Source organism: Zea mays, chromosome 5 (assembly GCF_902167145.1).
Source record: "Zea mays cultivar B73 chromosome 5, Zm-B73-REFERENCE-NAM-5.0, whole genome shotgun sequence".
Taxonomy (NCBI): Eukaryota; Viridiplantae; Streptophyta; class Magnoliopsida; order Poales; family Poaceae; genus Zea; species Zea mays.
Window position 1 is genome coordinate 216,056,641 of NC_050100.1, and position 26,005 is coordinate 216,082,645.

General features: G+C 41.5%; 2 protein-coding genes across 3 annotated transcripts; both read right to left on the reverse strand.

Annotated features, from left to right (window-relative positions):
* Window positions 1-247: 247 nt before the first annotated feature.
* Window positions 248-25,862, reverse strand: LOC103628856 (exocyst complex component SEC6). Of its 2 annotated transcripts, none has more exons than XM_020538694.2 (25): window positions 25,521-25,862; window positions 23,742-23,780; window positions 23,498-23,586; window positions 23,272-23,362; window positions 23,036-23,125; window positions 22,848-22,927; window positions 21,875-21,967; window positions 20,997-21,023; window positions 20,738-20,845; window positions 17,323-17,461; window positions 17,194-17,241; window positions 16,509-16,564; window positions 15,602-15,710; window positions 15,328-15,468; window positions 15,069-15,248; window positions 14,857-14,940; window positions 14,674-14,760; window positions 13,710-13,754; window positions 13,543-13,621; window positions 2,691-2,760; window positions 2,063-2,150; window positions 1,355-1,444; window positions 979-1,095; window positions 801-863; window positions 248-614 (listed from the first exon to the last, which is right to left on the reverse strand). In XM_020538694.2, the coding sequence occupies exons 1-25, from the start codon at window positions 25,641-25,643 to the stop codon at window positions 483-485; spliced, it is 2,268 nt and encodes a 755-aa protein (XP_020394283.1). In that variant the 5' UTR covers window positions 25,644-25,862; the 3' UTR covers window positions 248-482. The 2 variants fall into 2 exon arrangements, with proteins under 2 accessions (XP_020394283.1, XP_020394282.1); XM_020538693.3 differs by having other exon boundaries at window positions 17,323-17,464.
* On the reverse strand, window positions 6,034-8,535 carry LOC118472114 (uncharacterized). Its single transcript, XM_035959317.1, has one exon. The coding sequence runs from the start codon at window positions 7,266-7,268 to the stop codon at window positions 6,066-6,068; it is 1,203 nt and encodes a 400-aa protein (XP_035815210.1). The 5' UTR covers window positions 7,269-8,535; the 3' UTR covers window positions 6,034-6,065.
* Window positions 25,863-26,005: the final 143 nt, after the last annotated feature.

The window sequence follows — 26,005 nt, forward strand, 5'->3', positions numbered from 1 at the left end:
ATTGCGATGCTTCACCTCCGTGTCGACTGTTGCGATGCTTACAAGAGACAGGACCTCGACCACAAGTTTCGAACGGGCTTCTCTGCACTTGACACTGGCAGTGCACACTACCCGCTCGCATGCAGCACGGCCGTTGTCTATTATATGATATTGCCTTGTTTCCATTTCACAGAGAAATTGCAGTCTATCATACATGACGTGCGCCTGGATCAGCAGCCGTCAAGCGCGTACGATGACTTGGGCCAACTTATTGCAAATAGCAACCATTTTATTGAATAAATTACATATTCTTACACCAAAATCCTCTGTAGCTAAGCAAAGTGGAATATACATTTTTGCTCCTCAAGCTGAGTACACACTGATAGTCTAAACGTGAAACCCAACAGTAGCATCGACAAAAGAACAAAAGAATGATCATAGAGAAGTGAAACGTACAGTCTTTGCCTAGGTGGTACTTCTGTCCACTCTGCTCAAGTCCACACTTACTGCCCAAGCTTCCTCCATATGCCTTTCTTTGCTGTCAAGCACTTCAATTTGCCAAACACAAAACCGGACTTCTGAGGGTTGCCATCCACAAGCGAGTTCTCGTATATCTCTTTGCATTCTTGTACAACCTAAGAAACGACTTGGGAGTAAGAATCTATGACCAGATTACTAGTAATAAGCATACGAAAAAAAAAACCTGATCTGTCAATAAGCACAAAGCGGCCTTCTGTTGGACCACAGTTGACCGTTCATAGGTTCATGAAAACAGAGCAGCACCACAGATGCATACAATGTGAGATCTGTTGTGACCTTACCTCCTTCGCTTCCTTTTTTGGAATGCCTTCCCGCATTGCCACAAGCTTCTCGACAACCTCAGGCTAAAAAACGCAGATGTCAAGTTGTAGGGCATAACGGGAAAATAACGAGCTGTTTCATATTTTAAAACAATCAAGCATTAGCGAAGCCAAATATATTTGTTAGGCAGAAAATTACCGGGCAATCAGGTTGATGTTCCAGTATATTAGTGTAAATGAGAGTAAAGCTATCCAAACTCTCAGCTGAAGCTAGCTCCCTCATATCTGCCAGAATCCGCACTCTGCTTTCAACTTTCTGGATCAGTGTAAAGACAACTTTTCAGTTACAAGTTAGTAATACAGAAGCATCATAACTCCGAAATATCTTTCTAGGACACTGGGTGTTCAATGACCAAAAAAAATACAGTATACACATTTCAATAAAATGCATGCACAAAACTGCAGACGATTCTCGGCACTCGAACTGTCACATGAAACTCTGGCTAGTTTCAGCTTTGAATGAAAACCAACCTGTAGTAGTAACAGAACAAAATCCTAGCAGAAACTATACTTACTGTCACGTTGATGTGTTCCCTGAAGAAATCCATAAGCACCTCTTCATCTAACCTCATCCTCTCTATCGTTTCTTCTTTTATGTAGTTTTTCTACAGACGCAAGGGAACACATATTAAGTAATGAAAGGACATGTCAGACAGCAGTTGTGAGATTGGTTTTTGAAAGACCTCCTCAGGCTGTCAGGCATAATCTTACATGTCATCTGAATTTTCTTTGTGAAGGTGAATGTTGTATCAAATTGGTATGAACCCACTTTACAGCAGTGACTATTCTGTACACAATCATTTCTAGAAAACACTGCAGCTCTTCCTTTTAGAGTGTTAGACCTATTTGGTTCCAAGAACTAATTTTTAGTCCCTGCATTTTAGTCCCTAAATAGTCAAACAGACACTAAAATGGTTCCTTTTAAGGTCCCTGCCCCTCCTTTATTACGCTGTCTGGATATCAGCGGGAGAAGGGTAGTTGGTTGAAGGACAATATAGTCTTTTTCAGGTGTTTTAATAACTGTTGATCACTTTTAGTCCCTGGAACCGAATAGGGTAGAGATTAAAGTTTAGCCCCATGATAAGATTTAGTCCCAAGGCTAAAGAAACCAAACAGGACCTTAATATACATTATATGTTCCTTAAAGTCCCTCCAGATATAGACATTTAGGGTACAGTACTACACGATTTAACTAACTTGAACACTAAGGTAGTTCTGCAAACCTGAGAAAGGAGATGGTCAACATAGACCACAATTGTTTCCTCTATGCAAGCCTCCACAAATCTTCGAAATGATCTTTCTTCAATATACCTACACACACAAACAGTATTAAACTAAAGCACATTAAGACAACTATTATAAGCAAACTCTAGAGTGTTAATGTTTAAATTCGATAAACTAAATTGACAGAAGCAGAAATTTGAAGTGTACATTCAAACAACACTCCATAGTTTATGAAAAACACTACTGATATGTTGAAAACATTAAATAGTGCAGACAAAATTAATTGTACTGGATCTACCTGCAACTTTTAACGTTTGCAAATCCATTCAAGAATTTTAAATTTATTAACTTGCACATTAGTTTCCATATTTGGCATTTGGCAAACACATTGTTTATGTTTGATATTATGGGATCTTTCAGTAAACTTCAGAAACGCCTTGATGGCTAGAATAGTAGAATATGGTGTGGTGCAGTTTTCTCAAAACGCCCCAAATCATTTAATAACAAACACATAAAAGTGTAGGTGAACAACATATGTATAGGCAACAGGATTTCAAGGGAATGTAAAATTGTAAATTCCTACATAGTTCCATACCACGTCAGTTTTAATAGAAAAATAAAGCTTACATTTTAACATCACCAAAGTAATCAGCAAATGTTGCGACAAGATATTCTGTGACCATTCCCTCCAGCCAGTCTGGGCAAAAAGAATAGTGTGAGAAAACAAATTGCAACCAGGCGTTCCATAGACAGGAGAAGACACTATACGAAGTATGTCACAAAATTAGGCAAAGCACACTAGAACAGTTCATAACTGTTGGCACTGAGCTGGACGAAAAGCTTGCAGCTTGGGTAACTCGCTCAACTCGGCTTTTTAGTGGCTCGAATCGTTTATATTTTTAATGAGCCAAGCCAGCATTTTAGCTCATGTAGTTAACAAGCCAGCTTGCAAATCTAACAAGCCAAAGCTGATGGTCTTGAACTTATATTAGTTTTGCATTACTTCATGTCTTGTAGTTTAGTAACCGGGAACTCGGAACACGACCACGTTCCTCGTTCCGGGAACGTTCGTTCTGTTCCGGGAACGTGGGAACAATCTCGATCCTGTAGTGTTAAAACCTAGTTTTAGCAGCGTACCATGTACCACGACCCCGTTCCTCGATCCGGGAACCTGGTTACTAAGTCTTGTACTTTACAATTGGTTGATGACTAGTCTAGACTCGGTAAACTTGGGATTATTATGACTTTATCACTTTGTAATGGATGTATCATGTACGGATATTCATGGATGCATTATGTATGGTATGGAGTATGGACCATGGATGTATGGTGTATATGTTACACTTGTATATATGTTAGCACATATTCATTTTTTGTTGGATGCAAGGCAATTGGATGTGTTATTTTTGTATTATTACTATTCTCAAACTTTAGATAAATGCAAATATTATATTTTGTGTATTTTTTATACCTAACTCGCGAGCTTAACGAGCCAGCTCGAGCTCATAAACGAGCCAAGCCAAGCTGGCTCGTCATCCAGCCCTATCACCATTGTGCCAAAATCCCAAATAGTACATCAACATAACTTGCTTACTGGGAGGGTGTTAACAAAATCATGGTGGACTCGCTACCCGAATCACATATCAGATATGCCCACTTGGGATTCAGAACTTGAGGGTGTGTTCTCAAAGAATGTCAAAAGTAAATTCTCAAAGAATTTGAGGGTGTTCAAAAGAATGAGGTTGCTCTATGATTTTAGGGTTTAGTTTGAGCTAAATCCTAAGTGCACGGGTACTAATGCTACTTATCCAAAAGGCCTTGGGTAATCATTTACGCTAATAAACATGCCCTGAATGTTAACTACCCCTACCAATCAAGTGTAACCAACTGTTAGCACCAAATATGCCAAGCAAAGCAAGTGTTGAAAATAGTGGGCGAGATATCTACAGAAAATCTATCAATACCAGGAAACAGTATGAAGATTGAGGGAAACATTGTAATTGTGTAGGCATGTAACACTAAATCTCGCAGCTCTTTTCTGGTTGATAAGCCTCTTACAGAACGGAAGAACCTGCAGGTGTCAAATTTCAAAAACTGACCAGGAACTGATTGTAATGACCGGTGGTGGAAATCCGGCGATCACCGGAGAATGAGGGTGGAAACTGGGAGCGAAGGAAGAAGATACAGAGGTATGGGAGGGAATTCTGTTTTCTTTGTTAATCCTTTCAACACAGCGTTCAACAATATTTGTAATGTGTGGCCCTATCTGACCCAAGTACCCTATTACATGGCCTGATAGCCGGCCCAACAATTCAAGCGTTCAGCCACACCTTCCCTTCATCTTCTGCAGCTCCCGGTGTTCAGTTTCCGATGCCACCATTCTCCTCTTCCATCTCTGGCGCCACCATCGTCATGGCAGTGCCCACTCCTGAAGAGCCAGCTGTGCCCCCTCCTGAAGAGCCAGCTGGTCCCCAGATGGATGAGTGTGGAAACATGGTCTTGATCACATTATAATCTTCCCAAGAAGACATTTCTGTAGGAAGCCCTGTCCATTTGATCAACACCTGAGTGATTGCCGAAGCTCCCTTTTTCTCACAAGACCATATAATCCAATATGGTCTTGGATCACATTATAATCCAATATGCTCTCAGGATTGGGAGGGACAACTTCAGAGAATGCCGCGGGAGGCAATTCAGTGAATACTGGGGCAAAGTTTGGGATGTGTTGCTTCAACTGAGAAACGTGGAAAACCGGGTGTATAACAGCTAACTCTGGAAGGAGCAGTTTATATGCAGTCGATCCTGTCTTGTCAACTATTTTGAATGGTCCAAAATACTTGAAGGTCAGCTTTGCACAAGATCTGTGAGCAACTGAAGTCTGAGCAAAAGGTTATAACTTCAAATAGACCATATCACCTATCTGAAATTGTCGAAAAGATCTGTTGGTGTCAGCATAAAACTTCATTTTGCTGAGCTGCAGCTAAATTGGATTTTATGACTTCCAAAAACTCTTGGCGTTGCTGCAAAGTAAGCTGGGCATCAGATGGACTAGATGTACACTGAACATGCAGACTCCCAAGGTTAGGCTCAACTCTATACAAACTTTAAATGGTGAACACTTTAATGAGGAATGGTAGCATGTGTTGTACCATAATTCGGCTGAATCAATCCATTTGGCCCACTGAGATGGAGAATTGTGGACAGCACACCGTAAAAACATCTCTAAGCATTGGTTGATACGTTCAGTTTGACCATCCGATTGGGGATGGTAGGCTGAGCTAAGATGCAGTTTGGTTCCAGACATTTTGAACAATTCTTGCCAGAACGTGCTCGTGAAGACTCTGTCTCAATCTGAAACTATGGAAGTGGAAAACCCATGAAGCTTGACCACTTGAGAAAAGAAGAGTTGGGCTATATGTTGAGCTGTAAAAGGATGTTTGACAGGTATAAAATGAGCATACTTAGTCAAGCGATCCACCACCACCAGAATCACTGAGTACCCACCCTCTATAAAGTTCATGGATAAATCTTGCCAACAGTTTTGAGGAATGGGTAAAGGCTGTAACAACCCTGGATATTTGCAATGTTCATGCTTTGCTTGTTGTCAAATGTGGCATAGTTTGACAAATTGTTCAACATCAGATTTGAGCCCAGTCCAATAGAACTTCAATCTTTGGTAAGTTGCTTGTATGCCAGAGTGCCCACCCAAAGGTGAAGAATGGAATGTTGTAATAAGTTTGGTATGCAGCCCCACATTCTACCCTACCACCAACCTGTTGTTTTTTATAAATCAGCCCATTGTTTTTTTTTCTCGAAAGCGCAGGAGAACTGCGCATCATTATATTAAGCAGAAGGAAAAGAGGGTCCAAAATAGACCATAGTACAAAAGACCTCCCCAGAGGGGATAAGAAAACCAAAGAAAAAAAGAAGAGAAAAAACAAAAACAAGAGCAAAACAGTTCCTGAAAAAACAAAACCAGCCCATCAGCGATAAACCAGGCAGCTAGGTGCCCCTGATGGTTGCGGCAAGAAAGGAGAGACCCTTAGCTCCTGCCATTTCCCACAACTGTTGTTCCTCCCTTGCCTGACAAAGAGCTGCAGAAACACTAGGGGAGATTCCATCAAAGACAATTCGATTCTGATGATTCCAAATAATCCAGGCTCCCAAGGCAATAAGGGAGTTGACACCCTTCATAATCATATCTCCAGAGCCATTGTCAATCATCTCCCACCAACCCGTAAAAGACACCGTACTAGGTGTAGGAGCCAGATTTTGTAGTCTGAAAATGCACATCAGCCGGAACCAGAATTCTCTCGCAAAAACACAAGAAACCAAAATATGATCCAAAGTTTCAGACTCTTGGTCACAAAGTGGGCACTTCTCCGGATGATCAAGTCCTCTCTTTGCCAATCTATCTGTTGTCCAGCATTTATTGAGCACCGATAGCCAGAGGAAGAAGTGGCATTTAGAGGAGGCCCAAGTTTTCCAAACTCTTTCATAGTGACCGAAATGCACAGACCCGATGAACAACCCATCATATGCAGCCTTAGCAGAATAAGTCCCATTTGCAGCAATACTAAAAGTATGTTTATCTTCTATGTCTGGCAGCAGCTCAAAATCTGAAATTAAATTCCAAAGATGAAGATAATCCAATAATACTCCCACCGAGAGTGATCCTGTGATATCAGCAATCCATCTTCTATCTGTCAATGCTTCCTGAACCGTCCTTCTGTTAGTGATTTTTTTCGGAATGATATCAAATAATCTAGGAACCAAATCTGCAATTTTCTGTCCATGAATCCATTTATCAGTCCAGAACAAAGTATTAGCCCCATTACCAACCTTTGAAGTCAACACCATCGAGAAGAAAGCCCTTGCTTTATCTGGAACCTGGATAGGAAGGCTGCACCAAGGTCGGTTAGGCTCAGTCTTTTGGAGCCAAAGCCATCTCATGCGCAGGGCCCAGATAAGTTCTTTAAGACTAGAAATGCCAAGACCGTCCAGCTGTAGGGGTCTACAGACTCTGCCCCAGGCCACCAGGCAGTGACCACCTCTGGCCTCCTTGCGCCCTCTCCAAAGGAAACTTCTTCTAATTTTATCAATGGCCTTAATAGCCCAAGGGGGAATATTTACCGCCATAGCAAGATAAATAAGCATTCCGGTAAGCACATGCTGAACTTGCACTTTACGGCCTGCTCTTGTCATCAAATCTGCTTTCTAGCCCGGCAATTGATCAGCAATTCTATCCACAATAGGCTGCACCTGATCCTTGGTGAGATTTTTCAGGGACAGAGGCAGCCCCAGGTATTTACACGGAAAGGTTGAGATGCCACAAGGGAGAAGATCCTGAACCATTTCCAACTCCACACCCATAGTCTTGTTGATTTGGACTCATCACTGCCAATTCTCTCAGCAAGTTCTGAGTTTGAGAGTCTAATTCATATGAGTTGGCCACTTCTTGAAGCCAAACAGGAGTACTCACTGAAATTGCAGATACTTCTATAGAATGAGCCACTCTAGAAAGGGCATCAGCAGCCTTATTCTCGGATCCCTTTTTATATTGAACTGAAAATTGCAGACCAGCCAGTTTTGTCATTGCCTTTTTCTGCATTTCAGTGGCAAGAGATTGGTTTTGAAGGTGACTCAAACTCCTATGATCAGTTCTAATAATAAATGCCCCCTGTGCAAATAATACCTCCACTTCTCCACAGCCATTAATATTGCTAAGAACTCTTTTTCATATGTTGACAACTTGCTGTTTGCAACTCCCAGGGCCTTGCTATAGAAAGCAATAGGATGGCCTCTTTGTGACAACACAGCCCCTATACTACTGTCACAAGCATCTGTCTCAATAACAAAGGTTTCTCCAAAATCAGGCAGACCCAGCACTGGAGTGGACACCATTGCAGCCTTCAAAGCATCAAATGATGTCTGTGCTAATGAGGACCAAGTAAATTGCTTCTGTTGCAACAGGGATGTCAATGGTTTGGCTAACATGCCATAGCCCATCACAAATTTCCTATAATAGCCAGTAAGACACAAGAATCCCCTAAGTTCAGTATGTGAACTAGGAACTGGCCATTTAACCATTGATTCAATTTTGGTGGGATCTATTGACACACCTTTGTCAGAAATTATATGCCCCAAATACTCAATTTGATTGACAGCAAATGAACACTTGCTCCTTTTAGCATATAATTGAAGTTTCTGCAACACCTGAAACACTTGGTGAAGGTGAATAACATGTGTCTCCAATGTTGGACTATAAACCAAAATATCATCCATAAAAATCAGCACACATTTCCTCATTTGTTGCTGGAAAACTGCATTCATCAGACACTGAAAGGTAGCTGGGGCATTAGTGAGACCAAATGGCATAACATGAAATTGGAAGTGGCCATGATGAGCCTTGAAGGCTGTTTTCATCTCATCTTGTACAGCCATTCTTATTTGATGAAAACCAGAAGCCATATCCAGTTTAGAAAAAACCTTCACTCAGCCAATTCATCAATGAATTCATCTATAATAGGCATGCAGAACTTATTCTTCATTGTTATGTCATTTAACTTTCTATAGTCCACACAAAATCTCCAACTCCCATCTTTTTTTCTTCACTAATAAAACAGGAAAGGCAAAAGGGCTGACACTTCTGGAGATAAGTCCTGACTGCAACATCTCCTGAACTTGTCTCTCAATTTCATCTTTCTGAAGAGGGGAATACCTGTAGGGCCTCACATTTACTGGTGCAGCACCAGGCAATAAGGAAATTGTGTGATCATACTCCCTAGCAGGTGGCAAAGAATCTGGAACTTTAAACATATCCTCAAACTAATCCAGAACTTTTTTCTCGAAAGCGCAGGGGAACTGCGCCTTTAATTATATTAAGAAGAGGAGAAAAGGTACATAGTACAATAGCTCTCCTTACGGAGGCCAGAAACAAACATAAAGGAACGAATCCATTAGGAATTCAGACTACCGACATAGGGGCAGCCAAAAAGGAGAGACCCTTGGCCCCTGCTAGCACCCAAAGGTTTCTCTCCTCATCAGCCTGCTGCAGGATTCGAGAGAGGCTGGGGTCTCTCCATCAAACACACATCTATTGCGGAGGTTCCATATCTTCCAGGCACCCAACATGATGAGAGAATTCAGCCCTTTCTTGACCATTCCCTGCACTGCCTCAGCAGCCCCTTTCCACCACTCTAAGAAGGATGTAAGGCCAGGCTGTGGGGCCAGGGCATGTAACCCAAATTTCCTTAGGAGCATATACCAGAAAATTCTAGTGAAGACGCAGGAGATAAGAAGGTGGTTCATGGTTTCATCTTCCTGATCACAAAGAAGACACCTTTGCGGGTGATTCAGGCCCTTTTTGGCCAAACGATCAGCAGTCCAGCATCTGTTGTGTGCCACCAACCACATGAAAAAACGGCACTTTGAGGGGGCCCAAGATCTCCAGATTCTTTTGTAGTGATCAAAGGAGGCAGATCCTAAAAACAGACCATTATAAGCTGCTTTCGCTGTGTATTTACCATCTGCAGCAAGGCTGAAAACATGCTTATCCCTTATGTTTGGCTGTAACTCAATCCCTGAAAGGGATTCCCAAAGGTTTAGATAATCAACCAAGACTCTTACTGTAAGAGCCCCCTTAATATCTGAAATCCATTTCCTGTTTACAAGTGCTTCTTTCACCGTCCTTTTGTTAGCAATTCTTCTTGGAATTGATTTGTGCAGGCTAGGGGCAATATCAGCGATTCGAGTGCCATGCAGCCATCTATCATTCCAGAACAAGGTGTTTGAACCATCCCCAACCATAGAAACAAGAGCCATAGAGAAAAAAGCCCTAGCTTTGTTTGGGACCTGTATTGGAAGACTTGCCCAAGGCCGTCCCATATCTGTTTTCTGCAACCACAGCCATCTCATGCGTAGAGCCCAACAAAGCTCAGGGAGACTAGAGATTCCCAAGCCTCCCAGCTGAAGGGGGCGACACACCTTTCCCCAGGCAACCAAACAGTGTCCTCCCTTTGCTTCCTTTGTGCCTCTCCAAAGAAAACCCTTTCTTATCTTATCAATGGCATCTAAGGCCCATTGGGGGATGTCAATTGCCATTGCTAAATAAACTGTCATGCCTGTGAGAACATGTTGCACCTGAATTCTCCTTCCTGCTCTAGACATTAAGTCAGCTTTCCAATTAGGGAGTTGATCTGCAATTCTTTCAACAAAGGGCTGGAACTGCTGCCGAGAAAGTTTATGCAAGGAAAGGGGTAGCCCCAAATATTTGCAGGGGAAGGTTGCCATCTCACAAGGCAGCAAACTCTGAACATCCATCAAATTCTCCTCGGAGCATTGAATAGGATATGCATTTGATTTCTGCACATTATTTATGAGACCAGAAGCATCTCCAAAAAGTTGCAGAATGTCTAGAGTGATAGAAGTGTCTTCTGTACGCAGACTGGAATTTTGCCAGGAACTCCCTCCACAGCAGGACTAACTTGCTATAATAAGGCAACAGCACATACTTCATTTCCCTTATGCCACCTCTGAACTTGATCACAAGAGACTTTAAGTATTTCAGTTGGAGGTTCAAACACCAAACGTTGCACCACAGCTCCCTCATGTTTGAATTCAACCCACTCCTTATCACATGCACACAACATTGGACTGAACTTTTCCAACCATTCCATCCCAATCACCATATCATAAGCAGTCACTGGTAAAACAAATGCCTCTGCCACAAATGTTCTCCCACAACACCACCATTCCAACTGAATAGCTTTCTTGAAACAGTGAATGATCTGTCCATTTGCAACCTTGACTGCCACTGGATCAATGTTTTGAACTTCACAGTTCACCCTCGAGGAAGCCATTTCACTGATAAAAGTGTTGGAGCTACCAGAATCAACTAGTTGCAGGATCACCTGGTCCTTTATCAAAGCTTTAAGTCTAATACACCTTGAGTTGTCAGTGCCACACACTACATTCAGAGACAAGAGTCATATCATCATCAGGGTTATACCCACTTGTCTCTAGGTAATCCAGCATTTCCTCTGAAAGTAAGGGTCCACCATCCTCCACTGTAATGCAATTCAATTGGGGCTGTACAGGGTCTTTACATCTGCGCCCTGGCATATATTTCTCCCCACATCTGTAACATAGTCCATTGACTCTTCTGTACTCCTTAAGCTGTTTAGCCTTCCACACCTCTCCCTAAGATTCTGAATTTTCCTTGCCAACAACAGAGGGTACAGGCCTTACCACTGCAGTCTTCTTGATAACAGGTGATTGTCGACCCTGCCAACTCTCATGTTTCTGAACTAATTGAGCAGCCACAGAAACAGTTTTAGGAAATTGTACCTCCACCCCAACCCTCAGCTCCTGCTTGAGACCTAGCACAAACTGGGTGACTAGAAATGTCTCACTAATAGCTTTGTCAAACAACTTGAGGTGGTACACCAATTTCTCAAACTGAATTTTGTACTCCAACACCGACCCTGTCTGTTTTAAAGTCAACAATTCCAATATCTTGTCAGAGTGAGTAGACAGATCAAATTCATTCAATATGGTCATTTTGAATTGGAACCAGCCCAAGAACCCCACAGAATCCCGAAAAGCCTGGTACCAATTCCTCTGAGATGCAGGGATGCAGCATTCACTCTAAACTCCTCAGGAATCTGATACAACTGAAAGTAGGCCTCACAATTGTCCAACCAAACTCTCACCTCATCCCCATCAAACATTGGAAACTCCCATTTAGGTAACCAACTTCTTCTGTGATTTGGATCATTATCCAGTCTGCTTCTATCACCTTCCTCATGCACCAATCCCATCTCAAACCCCGACATGGTACCTCTCGGTCACCCCAACTGGTGTGCCACCGAGGGCGCGACCTGGGACACCTGAGAACCTGGTTGTCTCACCTGAGGATGAGCTCCCATCAATCCATGGGCCCGCATCTCCACCTCGCTTTGCGGTTGCAACTGAGCTCATCAGTCGCGCCTGATCTTGAGAAACTTAGGCCAATTATTTCATGGACAAATCCATCTTGGCCTGCAGGTACTACACCACCTTGTCATGTTCCACCTGTCGCTTCTCCATCTCTACCATCTTGCATGACAGCGTGTCCAGACCATCCAACTTCTTCGACGTCTCCCTGAGTGTCGTCGTTGACGCCTCCAGAGCCTGCTGGAACTTCTTCGTCAATTGCTTCTCTACCTCCTCCATGGCCACGATCATGCAGTGTGCCTGCGCGGAAGGCCGACTTGGAGCCGTGGCGACCTCCCATTCAGAAGCACTCGACCCTAGGTTTACATGGTGTCGTGGTCCACCTCGCGGCAACAGCAACCAGGCGATGTCTGGCTTCCCTACAGCAGACGAGGCTCCGATACCAATGTAATGACCGGCGGTGGAAATCCGGCAATCACCGAAGAATGAGGGTGGAAACTGGGAGCGAAGGAAGAAGATACAGAGGTATGGGAGGGAATTCTGTTTTCTTTGTTAATCCTTTCAACGCAGCGCTCACTAGTATTTATAACGTGTGGCCCTATCTGGCCCAAGTACCCTATTACTGTGGAAACTGGGAGCGAAGGAAGAAGATACAGAGGTATGGGAGGGAATTCTGTTTTCTTTGTTAATCCTTTCAACGCAGCGCTCACCAGTATTTATAACGTGTGGCCCTATCTGGCCCAAGTACCCTATTACATGGCCTGATAGCCGGCCAGTGTTATTAAAACTACATTTAAACGTTAAAACTATAATTAGAGGTTGAAACCACGTTTTAGCGTTTTGACGTTCTAAACTGTAAAACGCAGTGTTTCATGTGTTTTAGACCATTAGCTACTTTTGGGCCTAGTCTGTTAGTTACTTTTTGCGGTCCAATCCAGCTCATGGGTGGTGTTTTGGTAAGCCACTAACCTCTATGTTTTGGTATTTAACTTCATGTTATTGTCTTAACATATGATATATTGGTATTTTTCCTATGTTGTTTAAAACTACGTTTAAACTTTGTTTAAACGTTTAAAAGTCAAAATTTCATCCATGAGCGTTTCAACATTTTATCGTTTTAATAACCTTGTAGTCGGCCCAACAATTCAAGCGTTCAGCCACACCTTCCCTCCATCTTCCGCAGCTCCTGGTGTTCAGTTTCTGACAACGCCATCGTCATGACACTGATATATATGAAGTGTTTAGTTTGAGGAGTGAGAGGCTGATGGATTTGAGGAGTGAGAGGCTGATGGATCATTTTATCCTAGCTTCAAACCTAATTTTCTTGTTTGCTTCGAGGAATGGAATGGGTTCACCTGACCCATCAACTCATCCCTCATAAACACACACCTAGTGTAAACATGAGGAAATGAGGTCATCCTACCAAATTTCATGGTATTATCTCATGACGACTGATGAGCCATTCCATCTAAGATCGGATGACTTCTGAAACCAAACACCCAAAAGAAAAAGGAGAACACAGACAATGATGATATTGAAGTACCTTTCTGGTAAAGCTTCACGAGTAGATCCTGCACACCTGGGTCTTCAAAAATAACACTAACAGTTTGGAGGACGGCCTCCTGTTGAAAGAACAATTAAATGCTTGAAATGACTTTCATGGAAGATGTAAATAGATGTATAGCTATATTGTATGCATGCAGCACAAACCTTGGCAACCTCAAGAAATCCTTTGCAGGTGTCTTCAAAATTAACCTGTAACAGAATATTTTGGTTATACTTCAAAAGGCATAAGGTGAGTGAAGAGATAGAAACGTTGTACAGCAAAGAACAATTAACATCAAGCTACAAATAGGATTAATAATTTCAGTTCTACGGAGAATGCAAGAATACAGCCAAGCACCCAGACCAGTAGTCGACAGGGACCGGATTTCTCCCATCCAGTTTCTTCTCCCAATTCAAATTGTAAACATCCCAGTTTTGGAAGTGAGATTGGCTCCCAGTGGAATTTCACTAGCTCAAACAACATTTGCATATAAATAAGTACAGTACTTGCAAAGAATTTGCTTAGATTTAGGAACAATTCTCAATTTTCTAGCTAGTAACTAGGTAGGGGAGTACAAGTATGGTGATATTTAAGAATGTATTCTTTAGACCGACCACAACTCCACAAGAATGCCTCCATGTTGGCCATGTGAAGGTTGAAAATAATACCCATGGGACTAATACATATTTACATCCAAATTTTAATTTATCAATATCAAAATCCAGACAAGTTCCATCTACTGATATTTGCAAGGAAACTTTTATTCTTCACACCAGAAAAAAAAATAAGAAATTTGGTTCCTACAGAAAAAGAGAACCAATATAGGTAATGCATACAGTCTGGTCTCTGTACCCTTAAAAAAGTATGCCTAGACAAGTTCCCTCCCTGGAACCTTGGTAGGAGAATTTTTTTTAACCTTCAGAGACATGTAAAAATCTGACCCTGGTAGAAAATAGAACCCTGGCCCTTATAGGCTTGTACTATGTGTAACATTTCAAGTTCATAAAGAAGAAACTTAAGAATGACAGTTATGTAATTAAAAAACATGAAATCATCTCTTGACAAGTTAAAACACGGTTGAAAGAATGACATCTAGTAAAGAGCAAAAGCTTTGTCGCAGATTTGCACCTGTTCAGCATAGTTTTGTGGAAGCGCCTCCAATGTACTGCTACTTAGCTCTGATGAAAGTTCATAGCAACGCAGATTATTGTTAATCTGCACCCACATACAACATAAGGATCAAATAATAAGGAATAAAGGAAGGCAGGAAATTCACATCTCGTCGAGGTCCAAAAGCAGAAAGGAACATACCAATGCACATAGAGATTCCAGACCAACATCAGAAGCTGGCTCCTCAAGCCTTTGCCTCTCAGCTGCTTGAAAATCAAGCATGACCTGCAAATGACAAATAAAATAAAACATCTAAATAACAAATTAACTGATTACAAAAGTGTGAAGCGTAACACAACAAACCCAGTAGACTCACATAGTCACGTAATTTCATATGGTAACTATATAAATACCTGAATAACCGCAAGTGCAATTCGATATAGCATGACGTCTGTGCTGTTGTCTCTAACTATCTGAACTTGCTCGGTCAATATTCTGAATAGATCCACTGCTGCAGGTGTATATAGTTTTCCATCCTCTGTACTCTTTGGTGGTTGTGTTTTGTCAGCCTCCAAAATGTTGCTGTACCATTTCTACAGAAGAAAACAAGAAAAAAATACATGATTCTCATGTTTAAGTTCATCTACATTCAACAGATCTAGAAAGAAGTACCTTGGTTGTTGCCTGCATACGCTCAACATACATGTTCATGAGGGGATCCAATGCACCACTTTCAGAACAAACTTGGGCAAGTGATTCATCCACACCAAGACCAATCAAGTTTTCTTGATATTGCACGACCCAACCAGTCACCTACAGTGATTAGTCTATTAATGAGCTTGCTAAGAACAGAAGTAAAAAATATTTACTCATTACTCCTGAACCGAAGGAGCACAATCTGAAAAGGTGCAGTGAGAATAAAATTATGATATTTGAGATAAGGTACCTTCAGGATATTTATATTTTGAATATCGTTTGCTCTATCACTGAGAAGTCGAAGCATCTGAATGAATCTCTCAGTATACAGGTTTACCATGAGCTGGAAAATTTCATACCTGTGCAGAAACAAGGAATGTGACAATTTAATACGCTGGCAAAAATAAGAAAACCATCAGGAAATATTCTGCAAATCACTAGTTCTAAGGATAGCCCTGCTTCCATTCAGGATATTAGTTTTCGATAGATGGCATGTCAAAATAACCAATCAGGTCGTCAATATTCTATAATAATAAAAGCAAAAACTTCTTCCCTTTACTCCGGTGCAATAGTTTTCAGCAATAACATCACTTCCGTTCTCTATCAACTGACTATTGAGAAATTATAAGGAACACGAATTTGGAAGCATTCACAAAAGGTAATTTTATGAGACAAATTGTGGCCCATTGTGTGAGCTCTTAACATGCCTTTGTCTTGTTATAGTGTTCTTAAAAAAGTTACAGAAAGAAGTTGCTATTATATTATGTTGATGTGTGCAGATTAGTCTTTGTTATAGAAGTGATGACTGTGTGTTCAATGGTGCTCAACCTTCTATAGCTGGATTGCTTACCTCAGCCAGTGATGTTTGCGGGGGCCAAAGGCTTGACCCGTCTTTCTGACCTAGCTTTTGTGTTCAACCCCGGTTAGAAGGTGGTTATTACTAGTGCTGTTTGTGTGTGTTTGTGTGAGTGGTGTTTAGGTCATTGTAATTATCATCCTTCTTTTAATGAAATGATACGCAGCTCTCCTGCGTGTTCGAGAAAAAAGTCTTTGTTATAGAAAACTGATTGCGAACTTCCTGTGTATACAGAACAGATATTCCAAATCTAGCAACTAGACAAGTGTAGTTTATATTTTTATACTAGTTATCAACATACCTAGGAGGAAAGCATGGTGCAACATAATCATATATATCGCCAAGCTCATCTCCAATCTGTGTTGCAATAGAAGCAAAGTAGCAAGCTATAAGCCAAAAAGATTGATAAGGTAAACCAAGGTAAGTACATTTTCTAAAAAAACATCAGGTACTTCTTTTTACACCCCGAATTACAGAGCCAGTAGGATGGTGAGTCCCCCCCCCAAAAAAAAATCACATGTGCGCATTAGTCACAAAAGAAAGGTGGCAACCACTTCTAAGCTCGCTTGTCACATGTTATGCCTATATATATTTAGATTTGTTATATGGAAATAGTATGCATAAATTGTCTTGAGATGCACCTAATATCACAATTAATTTGGTTTTCCACATATATAATGAGCAAAATTGTTTTGGGGCCCATGTCTGTTCAAAACAGTACTCTTTTCTGTGACGAGGAATATTTATAGAGAAGACCAACAACAACATTTCCCCTCATGCATGACAAATAGGTTTTAATTAGCTGATAGTATTATATGGTCCAGTCTGAACTGTGAATTTTTGTGTAACAGGTTAGTAACACTAATTAGCAAACATGTGTTGAGCATGACAGCTTCACCGTCATGAATCATGTAACTCATAAGTCTAGAACTCACAGAAGTGCATTCAATCAATCAATAACCAAAACTAAGAAATAGAGTTCTTACAGCTTTGGCTTCCTCCAAAGCTTCCATCAAGTCCTCCACAAAAACAAGCTGCATGATGAAAATATTAGCTACTGCTGTTCATGAATTGCAATACTAGATCCTAAAATCCAGGATTGACTCAAGTAATACCTCAGTAAGCAACTTGTTGAAGCGGGCCTCAACAGCCATCCTGATAGACTCATAGCATTTGTCCTTGTAGCCCTTTCCCTGAACCTTCGATTTTTCTTGAGTGCCCTTTCTTGGGGTAACTGTTGCCCCTGCACCTTTTCTGCTAGCAATGGGAAGGCCAGCAAAAAATCACTGGTAACCTGATAAGAGGTTTCCTTTGGGCTGGAAAGGAAATTGCTAATAGGGGGGGGATGTTTAATGGCCTGGTATAAAGTTACGAGACCTATACAGTTTGGTAGTCTCGGCATACTCAACCTCTAAATTATGGGCTGGTCTCTAAGGATATATGGCCATGACTCACAAAATTGGTGCCTCTCAGCCTTGGGCGGAACTGCCATTTCATGTCTCACAAAAGGAGGGGGCTTTCTTCCATATGGCAGTTGAAACTCATGTTGGAAATGGGGAGAATACTTTGTTTTGGAGGGACAGGTGGCTGGAAGGGGGAGTCCATACAGGAACTTGATCCCAATCTTTCAAAACCATTCTGGAAGAATCAGTAAGAAGAGAACAGTTGCTCAAGGCCTTTTGGATAGGAAGTGGGTGTCTGATATGAGGAGAGCCCTCACAGTCCCGGTGATCCTAGAGTACTTTCTTCTATGAGACATCCTATATGATTTTGTTCTTCAACCCAGGATTGCTAATAAACATCGTTGGAGGCTTGATGGATCTGGATCATACTCAAGCCAGTCAGTGTATAATGCCATTTTTCAGTGATCAATCAGGTTTGCCCCATGGAAAAGGACCTAGAAAAGCTGGGCTCCGCCCCAATTCAGATTCTTCATGTGGTTGGTGATCAAGAATAGACGTGCGCAGGAGACGCGCATTGATGGAGTCAACAGCGTGTAGATGCAACGACGAGGATGACAACAGACAGCGATGTTACTGCCCGAGGAGGCGACGCAGCGACGGCCCTCTTGCTTGGCAAAGCATCGCGCGATGGACGACAAACGTCTCAGGAGGGTGGTTCGCTCGCGATCGGTTGATCAGGCCAACAGCGTGAGAGGCAGAGACGACAATGGTGATGTCGATGGTGGAGCCTCCCTATCGGTGGTGGCGACGACGAGCCGACATAGATGGACGTGCATACGAAGAGGCACGACATAGGCAGGCGTTTCGGTTATGTCGCAGGCCACGCCAGTTGCACCGTCGAAGAAGATGAAGAAGTCGGTGTTGTTGAAGCCGATGTCGAGGATGCGTGAGTCGACTGGCGATGGGCGATGGAGACGCAAACCCAATCACTGACCGGGAAAACAAAAAAGACGCAGCAGCAATAGATCTGGTACATCATCGAGGTACCCTAGTGGAGGGATGACCACCAACGCGGGGAGAAGACGAAGGGCAGCGCGGCGCCAAGGCCGTCGCGAACGAATCGTAGTGTGGAACCAGGGTGGAGCGAGACCCGACTCGTCCTCCCCACGACGTGTCAGTCCCGAGGACTTCCCAACCATGGTCTGGTCGACAGCTGAGGTCGCATCCGCCTCCATGGCAGCGTGTGATGTTGCCGACGATGGGGATACAGCCCATCACAGTCGCCACCACGACGATGTGCAATGGGCCAGATCCGGTTGGGGTAGTCGATGGGAAGGTGGACAGAGGCCGCCGACGGGGCCTTTATGGTGAGTTCCAATCTGGCGTTGTGCTTGACGACGCGACGACGAACGCAGCGGATCAGATGGATCCACGGCACATCCTACAAGGGTGCTGCCCCTGGTGGAGATCGATCTCCCCGGGGCCAACGCGGCAGCGGCTGCGGAAGGGAGGCGTGACCTAAACTCATGATATCATGTAGGAAGGAAGGATTACGTATAATGTGTTGGATGTATTGCATTGAGCCTCTAGGGAGAATATATAGGAGTACATAACTTAGAGGGCAAGAAGCCTATCCTAGAGATAAGGAAGGTTATCCTAGATATAAGGAAGGTTATTCCGGGATTACAATCAATCTTAAACCAACCATATCAAGAGTTGACTAATATACTCTAGCATGCCTAATATACTCTAACAGTTTTTATGTGAGCTGGGTCTTTGATGGGGCAGGGGGTTATCCCCTCTGTGTACTTCCTCTCTTTTCTTATTAATACAACACACAATTCTCTTGCGGGTTCGAGAGAGAGAGACAGACCCTGCTAACTTATAATTATTATTCATTGCTTTCTCACATATGTTATGACTGGTATAGATATCTTAAGATGATGGACAAAAATGGTGCTGTATAGGGTCAGACCCTAGAGTCAAAATGATTTAGAATTAGCAGGACCAAAACCGAGTATATGAGATATGACTTTGGTACTACAATTAGTGAGGATGGAGATGTAAGTTTGGGAGGTCAGATAGTACCAAAGAAGGACACCCTCCGTTATTTGGGATCGATGCTACAGAGAGATATTGATGAAGATGTTAGCCATAGAATCAAAGCAGGGTGGATGAAATGACATCAAGCATCGGGAGTCCTATGCGACAAGAGAGTGCCACAGAAGTTGAAAGGCAAGTTCTACAGGACAGCGATTAGGCCTGCTATGTTATATGGGGCTGAGTGTTGGCCTACTAAGAGGCGACATATCCAACAACTAAGTGTTGCAGAGATGCGTATGTTGCGTTGGATATGTGGGTACATAAGATTGGACCGAGTGAAAAACGATGACATACGCGATCAGTAGCGCCAATTGAAGAAAAGCTTATTCAACACCGGTTCAGATGGTTTGGCCATGTCCACCGGAGACCCCTAGAGGCACCGGTGCATAGAGGCATCATAAGACGGGACAATAATGTGAAGAGAGGTAGAGGTCGACCAAACTTGACATGGGAGGAGGCAATCAAAAGGGACTTGAAGGAATGGAATATCCCAATGGAGCTGTGTTTGGATACAAGTGCTTGAAAAGAAGCTATCCATGTGCCTGAACCGTGATTAGGCCTTTTCCCTTTAATGCTCTCAAAAGCTTTTCCCCTCCCCTTTCTCTCTCTTTCTCCTTTTGGTGACATCTTGTTGGGTTTCAACTCTAGCCTACCCTAACTTGCTTGGGACTAAAAGGCTATGTTGACGTTGATGTTGACAGGGTCAAGTTGTGTGATACTAGGAAAGCAATACAATCAATAGTAGAAACAAGTCGTCAGGTCTTGCAGTTATATTACGTGAAAGGTGGCAAGTGGCATTCTATGATAATGACATGAACATCAGAAAAATATGAATATGCAGAAACGGCTGAAAGCTTTCCTGTTATCATTATTGCTTGTGAACTCATTTACTGAACTCAAGCACAACTGTAAGGTGCATAGATGTGCAAAATGCAAGACATATTTCTACATTACACATATCATAATAGCATAGCATAACATACTGGAAGAACAGAAATTTATCTAGTGAGGAAAAGAAGTGTACTTTGCAGTTCTACGTTGGTTTGTTATTGTCGCCATAGCACCAGCACCCTCAGCCTCAGCTGCTTCTTCTGCAACTTGTTGATCTAAGATCTCTTGCATTTCAACAACCCTGATGTATAGTCCAAAAACAAAATTGATGCAATAATGTAAATTTGTGAATACCATGATATATACCTAATAGAAAATAAAATAAATTTTATTTGGAAAATATATTCATTGACAATTTTATATTAAAGCAAAAATTGAAGAATGAGATGTACCTCAAAGCTCGAACCAATGTCTGAGGACTGCAAAAATAAAAGGTGGAAGCTTAAATACTAGCATACATAGTGCATGAGGTACCTTTAAATGTAATTAAAACATGTATTATGACTTTACTGTTGCAATATTGGTAAACCAAGTTTTTGGATAAATAAATAGAAAGAATAAAATAACAAAACTATGTGCCATTTAGATCATAACAAGCAGTGACATTTTTTTTCTTGAACAAGCAGGAGAGCTGCATATCACTATATTACGGAGGAAAATAAAGGGAAAGAGCCCTTACAAACACACACACAGATAGAGATCAGAGAACTCACCTATGTTACAAAATAAAACCCAACCACATCCAAGAATTTAACTCAAAATTGGCAGTTTGGCACAAGGACATAACAAGCAGTAACATGTTTATTGCATGCATCTTTGTTGTCAATGAAATATAATGTGAAAAAATGTCTGGAACAAGAGTCATATCATATTTGGATATATCCTCCAGAAAAAAGCCACATGTAGAAGAGGGTAAGGTAACATTAAAGGCAACAGGTTGCTTCAAATATAAGATAGCCTATACTTGTCTGTTGTCTCTAGGGGTTGTCTCATTGTCTGTTTATGTCATTTCCAACAAGAATGTGAATTTATCCTGCTCAAATGCAAAAGCATTATATTTCAGTTTTGAAAGACAATTATTCTATCTGGTGTTTAAATGCTAATTGCTAAATAAACCCATTTGTTGTAAGACTTAATATTTAGTACTTTGCAGAAGGTGCATATAAGAAAAAAATGACCAGAATCTAGGAATCCAAAATAGTGCCTCAATTTATAGCCATATGTCATAATCGTATAGGATAGACAATATGTGTGGCCAAAAAAAAGTTACCTCTCTTTTGAAAGTTTGAAAAAGTTAGAGATATGGCTCCATAATGTTTTCTCAAAGGTTTCCCATGTTCGGTCAACATCCTCAAAGTATTCTCTGTGGAGTTAAGAATCCATCAAGTGAATTACACTTGTGTACTTCATTGCAATACAGAACACAAGAAAAAATTTGCATCCATTGATATTGTAAAAGAGGTTAGTTACGAAAACGAACGGTTCAGCATCAGCTAGGTAACACATCATCCTTAGATGAATCAATGAGGATTGAGGACAAGTTTTCTTTTCTTCAACTGTTTTTTATTATGCCATCAGCAATAGTTTTATTACCTGTCAACTGGAGTGATAAAAAACGCCTAAATGATTCACAGATGGACTAAATTTGAAAAGTAGAAAGTGGTTGGTTGAGTACTCCCTCCGGTGCAGTAAAAGAAGTCATCCTGCGCGTGACCGAGCGTGCACAAAAAGAAGTCATAGCGCGCGTGGGTCTGGGATTTGGACGTTGTTGCCCCTAGTAATTGCACAAAAAAAGATGCATTTAAGAGGAATCGAACTTGAGACCTCCAGTCTAGAATGCCTTGGAGCTGCTGCAGCAACCAATCAAGCCTGATTGTTTTAGTGACGTTAATGCACCCATATCCCTATTTAATAGGGGCAAACATGGAAAACTCTATGATAATTAATCACTCCTTGGTATGCACAATCATGTCCTAAACGACTACCTTTACTGCACTGGAGGGAGTACAATTGCATATGCAGAGCAGTAGAAACTTCGTGTTTAGGAAAAAAAATGCATGCTACTGGTAATTAGTTAAATGCTGTTTTAGGAGACAAGTGACCTTAGAATGAAGTGAACCTCTATTAGAAATGTCTATCTTATTCTAAAAACTAACAAGGAAGTTGAAAGGAAAATTAAATAAGGATGTTGTATCTCATGAAAATTTAATATTAGATAGCCCTTTGAAGTTCAAAAGGAGAACCTTAATCTTCCAACTTCTTCCTTATGAGATGAAGCAGCAGCTAGAGCAAAACGCCTCTTACCATCAAGAGCTGTTAGTCTCTAATTTCAACACAAGCAAGATGAAAAGGACGAGTCAGATAAATAGAAAATTACCATTAGCGCATCCGATAATTTTGACTGATAAGTCAAGGAAGAAGAAAAATCAACCTCATAAGTGTGAATTAACTCCTTGTCGTTGCTTAATGAGTCGCGTGCTGCAGCAGCCTCAACAGAAATAGACATCATACCTCCCATATCCTACCAGCATACAAACAAGTACATTTAATTAGGTTTTCATGGTCCAGTAACGTGGTTAGCTTATCTTTTCATAACTAAGAAAACACAAATAGCATGATTCAAGGGAGTAAAAATACAATGGTGCCACCAAATTTGGTTTAGCAAACCTTTAGAGTTGTGTTCAAATTGTTTCTTGCATTGCTAAGAAGCTTGATCTTGTCATGGTTCTCGATTAAAGTTTGACACTCTTGACACAACCTGCAAGCAATTAATGAATTAATAATAGTAGGAGCAAGAAATGAAGAGGAAACATGTAAACTTTGGAAGTATGCTAGTCTATATCAGTCAAGCAAGAGAATGTGAAAAATGTAAAAATCAAGATACATAGCTTACTTGTCTATATCAATGAAGTTTTCACGTAGTTTGTTTATTGTTTCCTGAGATAATGCTAGAGCATTGATGCCAGCATGGGCTTGCTCGACCTGTTAGTTTTCAAGCATATCCAGAAATAAATCATCCAGCTGACACACATGAAGGGGGATATGCATAGATGATGTGTGGCAATATTAACGTAATATAACTGAAGATAGTTCAGTTAAGAAGTTTGCCTGCTCATAGCAGACATTAAGGAAAATACCTGTTCTGCCACCATTGTACTGAGTTGTGCATCATTTGTCTGAAAATTTGTAAAAGATAGTCAGACAACAAAAATGTTCACAAAGTGGTTGAAATAGTGAATGTGATGATAAAATCTCAAGAAGATATTGCACTTGCATATGTCCAGATCATTTTCTATATAACACATTATATTTTAGCATGCTTTCTTCTGTGGCTCAAGCCATTTTATGAGATGACCAATCTAATTTAAACATCTTCTGTAAGTATTCTCTAACACCCCATTTGGATGTAGATATAGGAGCTAGAAATAGGGAATTGGAATCAGGTTTCCCTAATTCTGCTGTTTGGATGTCGTGGTATTGAGATTTGGAATTACAATCCTAATTCCATGGTATTAGACTACAACTAGAAGTGGCTTCTCCCAATACAAATGGGTGAGGCTCCGTATTGGGTGAAATTGGGCGCCTTACCCGCCGCCCCAACCCCGTCGCATTCCTTGCTGCCCTGTTCCTCTCCATGCATGTGCCCTGAGCCCCAACCCTGACACCTTCCTCGCCGCCCCAACCCTCTCCACGTGTACATCCAAATGGTACATTTGCCATTGTAAGTCATTTCCAAAACAAGGCTGATTTGGTACTGCATACAGTTCAATTCCAGCACCTCCAATATCTACGTCCAAACGCCTCTAAATATTTTCAACAATAGCCTGAGGCAACCCCAATATGTAGCTAGCTTATAGTCAAGAAAACAAAATACAAAGAAATAGAACAAGCATAAAAGCAGGGTGACTAGATAAACAAAATCCCACCTCAACCAGCTTAGGGCTAAGAAAAGGCATTTTGTTATTTGTTGTTTGTCAATGGAAGACAGGAGATACTTCAATGGTCAATGTGCATTTGATTTTTAGTTGGTGTGGAAACTGAAAAATATTTCAAATTAGCAGGTTGAATTTTGTATGTTTACAGTTCAAACATTGTCCTAAAGTGAAATACAAAAGCAGGTAGACTGACAAAAAAGCAAGCAAACGAAAAGAGGGAAAGGCCCCAATCATGTCATCTCATTGTTTTGTTCAGGTTTATCTCTCCACTAGCCATATTTGTTAATCAAATTTTAAATATAACTTGTATGGAAGGAATGTGAGTTCCAGATAAATAACTGAAAGCGTGAGTATCAAACTATATTAACATAACACTGTAACAGCTTGCTAGCACCTTAGTCTGACACTGCTGAACAGAAACAACCGTATATATCAAAGCTGAAGATAGCTCATCAAGGTTTGAACCAATTGTCTGTGCTTTTAAACTTATCAGTTCCAGCTTTGCATAAAAGATAAATTGTTTAAAAAAATTGTGCAAGACTTCACCATAACCAGAGAGATCTCTGATTCAGCTAAATATTTGAGCTAGCCCAGAATATTGCAGCACATAGTGTCATCTCACATCGCCGATTCGCATGAACATATTGCCTATATTGACTGCAGATAGAATTGAACACAGTCACCCACTCCTAGATGTGGTACTATAAGAAAGCTCATGGCACATAATAACTTAGTCATTAGTCGTAATTTCGCGAATGTGGTCACAATAAGCTGGGAACAAGACTAAGATTCACGTCATGACTAAATTCCAACCATAACAGAACAGCGTATTTGGGTTCGGAACGAAGGACAAAAACTACATGGAGAGGTCCGTGCGACCAGATTGAAAATGAGAATCCGGATTTGCCCAACTCAGATTCCGTTGCAATTAGCGGCAGCGCCGCGAGTAGAATTGTGAGGTATCGGGGTGGATCACGTCACCTGCTGCCGCGCGAGGTAGTCAGATTTAATGGAGGCGATAGAAGAGAGGAGCTCCGGGAGCGGGAGCAGCTTCGCCACCTCGCGCACCGCGGCCTCCTTCGCCTCGATGCCCAGATCCTCCATGGTAGTCAACCTCCGCGGATGCGCAGCAGCAACCTGCGCACCGGCCCCGTGAATCGCCTCCGAATCCGGTGGGGAGGAGGGCGCGGTGGGGACGGGAGACGGAGAGATCGCGAGGAAGGCTGGTGTGATATGGTATGGTATGGTGTGGGCTTCCGTCCTGGTGCTGGTGGTTGAAGCAAGAATTGGGTGTATCCCATTTTAAATATCGGACAGTAACTTAAATCAATACTCTATCTTGAAATATAGAGATTAATCTATAACAAACTTCAGCAATATCCAATTTTTAAAAGTTTTATCAGAGAAATATAAGATATACCATAAAGAGACTCAAACATACTAATATCTTAAATTAGTTTCTACAT

Coding starts and splice junctions, on each gene's coding strand:
- LOC118472114 (XM_035959317.1), bottom strand. CDS start 7,268: ATGACAAGAGCAGGCCGTAAAGTGCAAGTTCAGCATGTGCTTACCGGA.
- LOC103628856 (XM_020538693.3), bottom strand. CDS start 25,643: ATGGAGGATCTGGGCATCGAGGCGAAGGAGGCCGCGGTGCGCGAGGTG. Junction 23,126..23,271: donor ATTTGAACACAACTCTAAAG/GTTTGCTAAACC, acceptor GTATGCTGGTAG/GATATGGGAGGTATGATGTC. Junction 615..800: donor CAAAAAAGGAAGCGAAGGAG/GTAAGGTCACAA, acceptor GTCGTTTCTTAG/GTTGTACAAGAATGCAAAGA.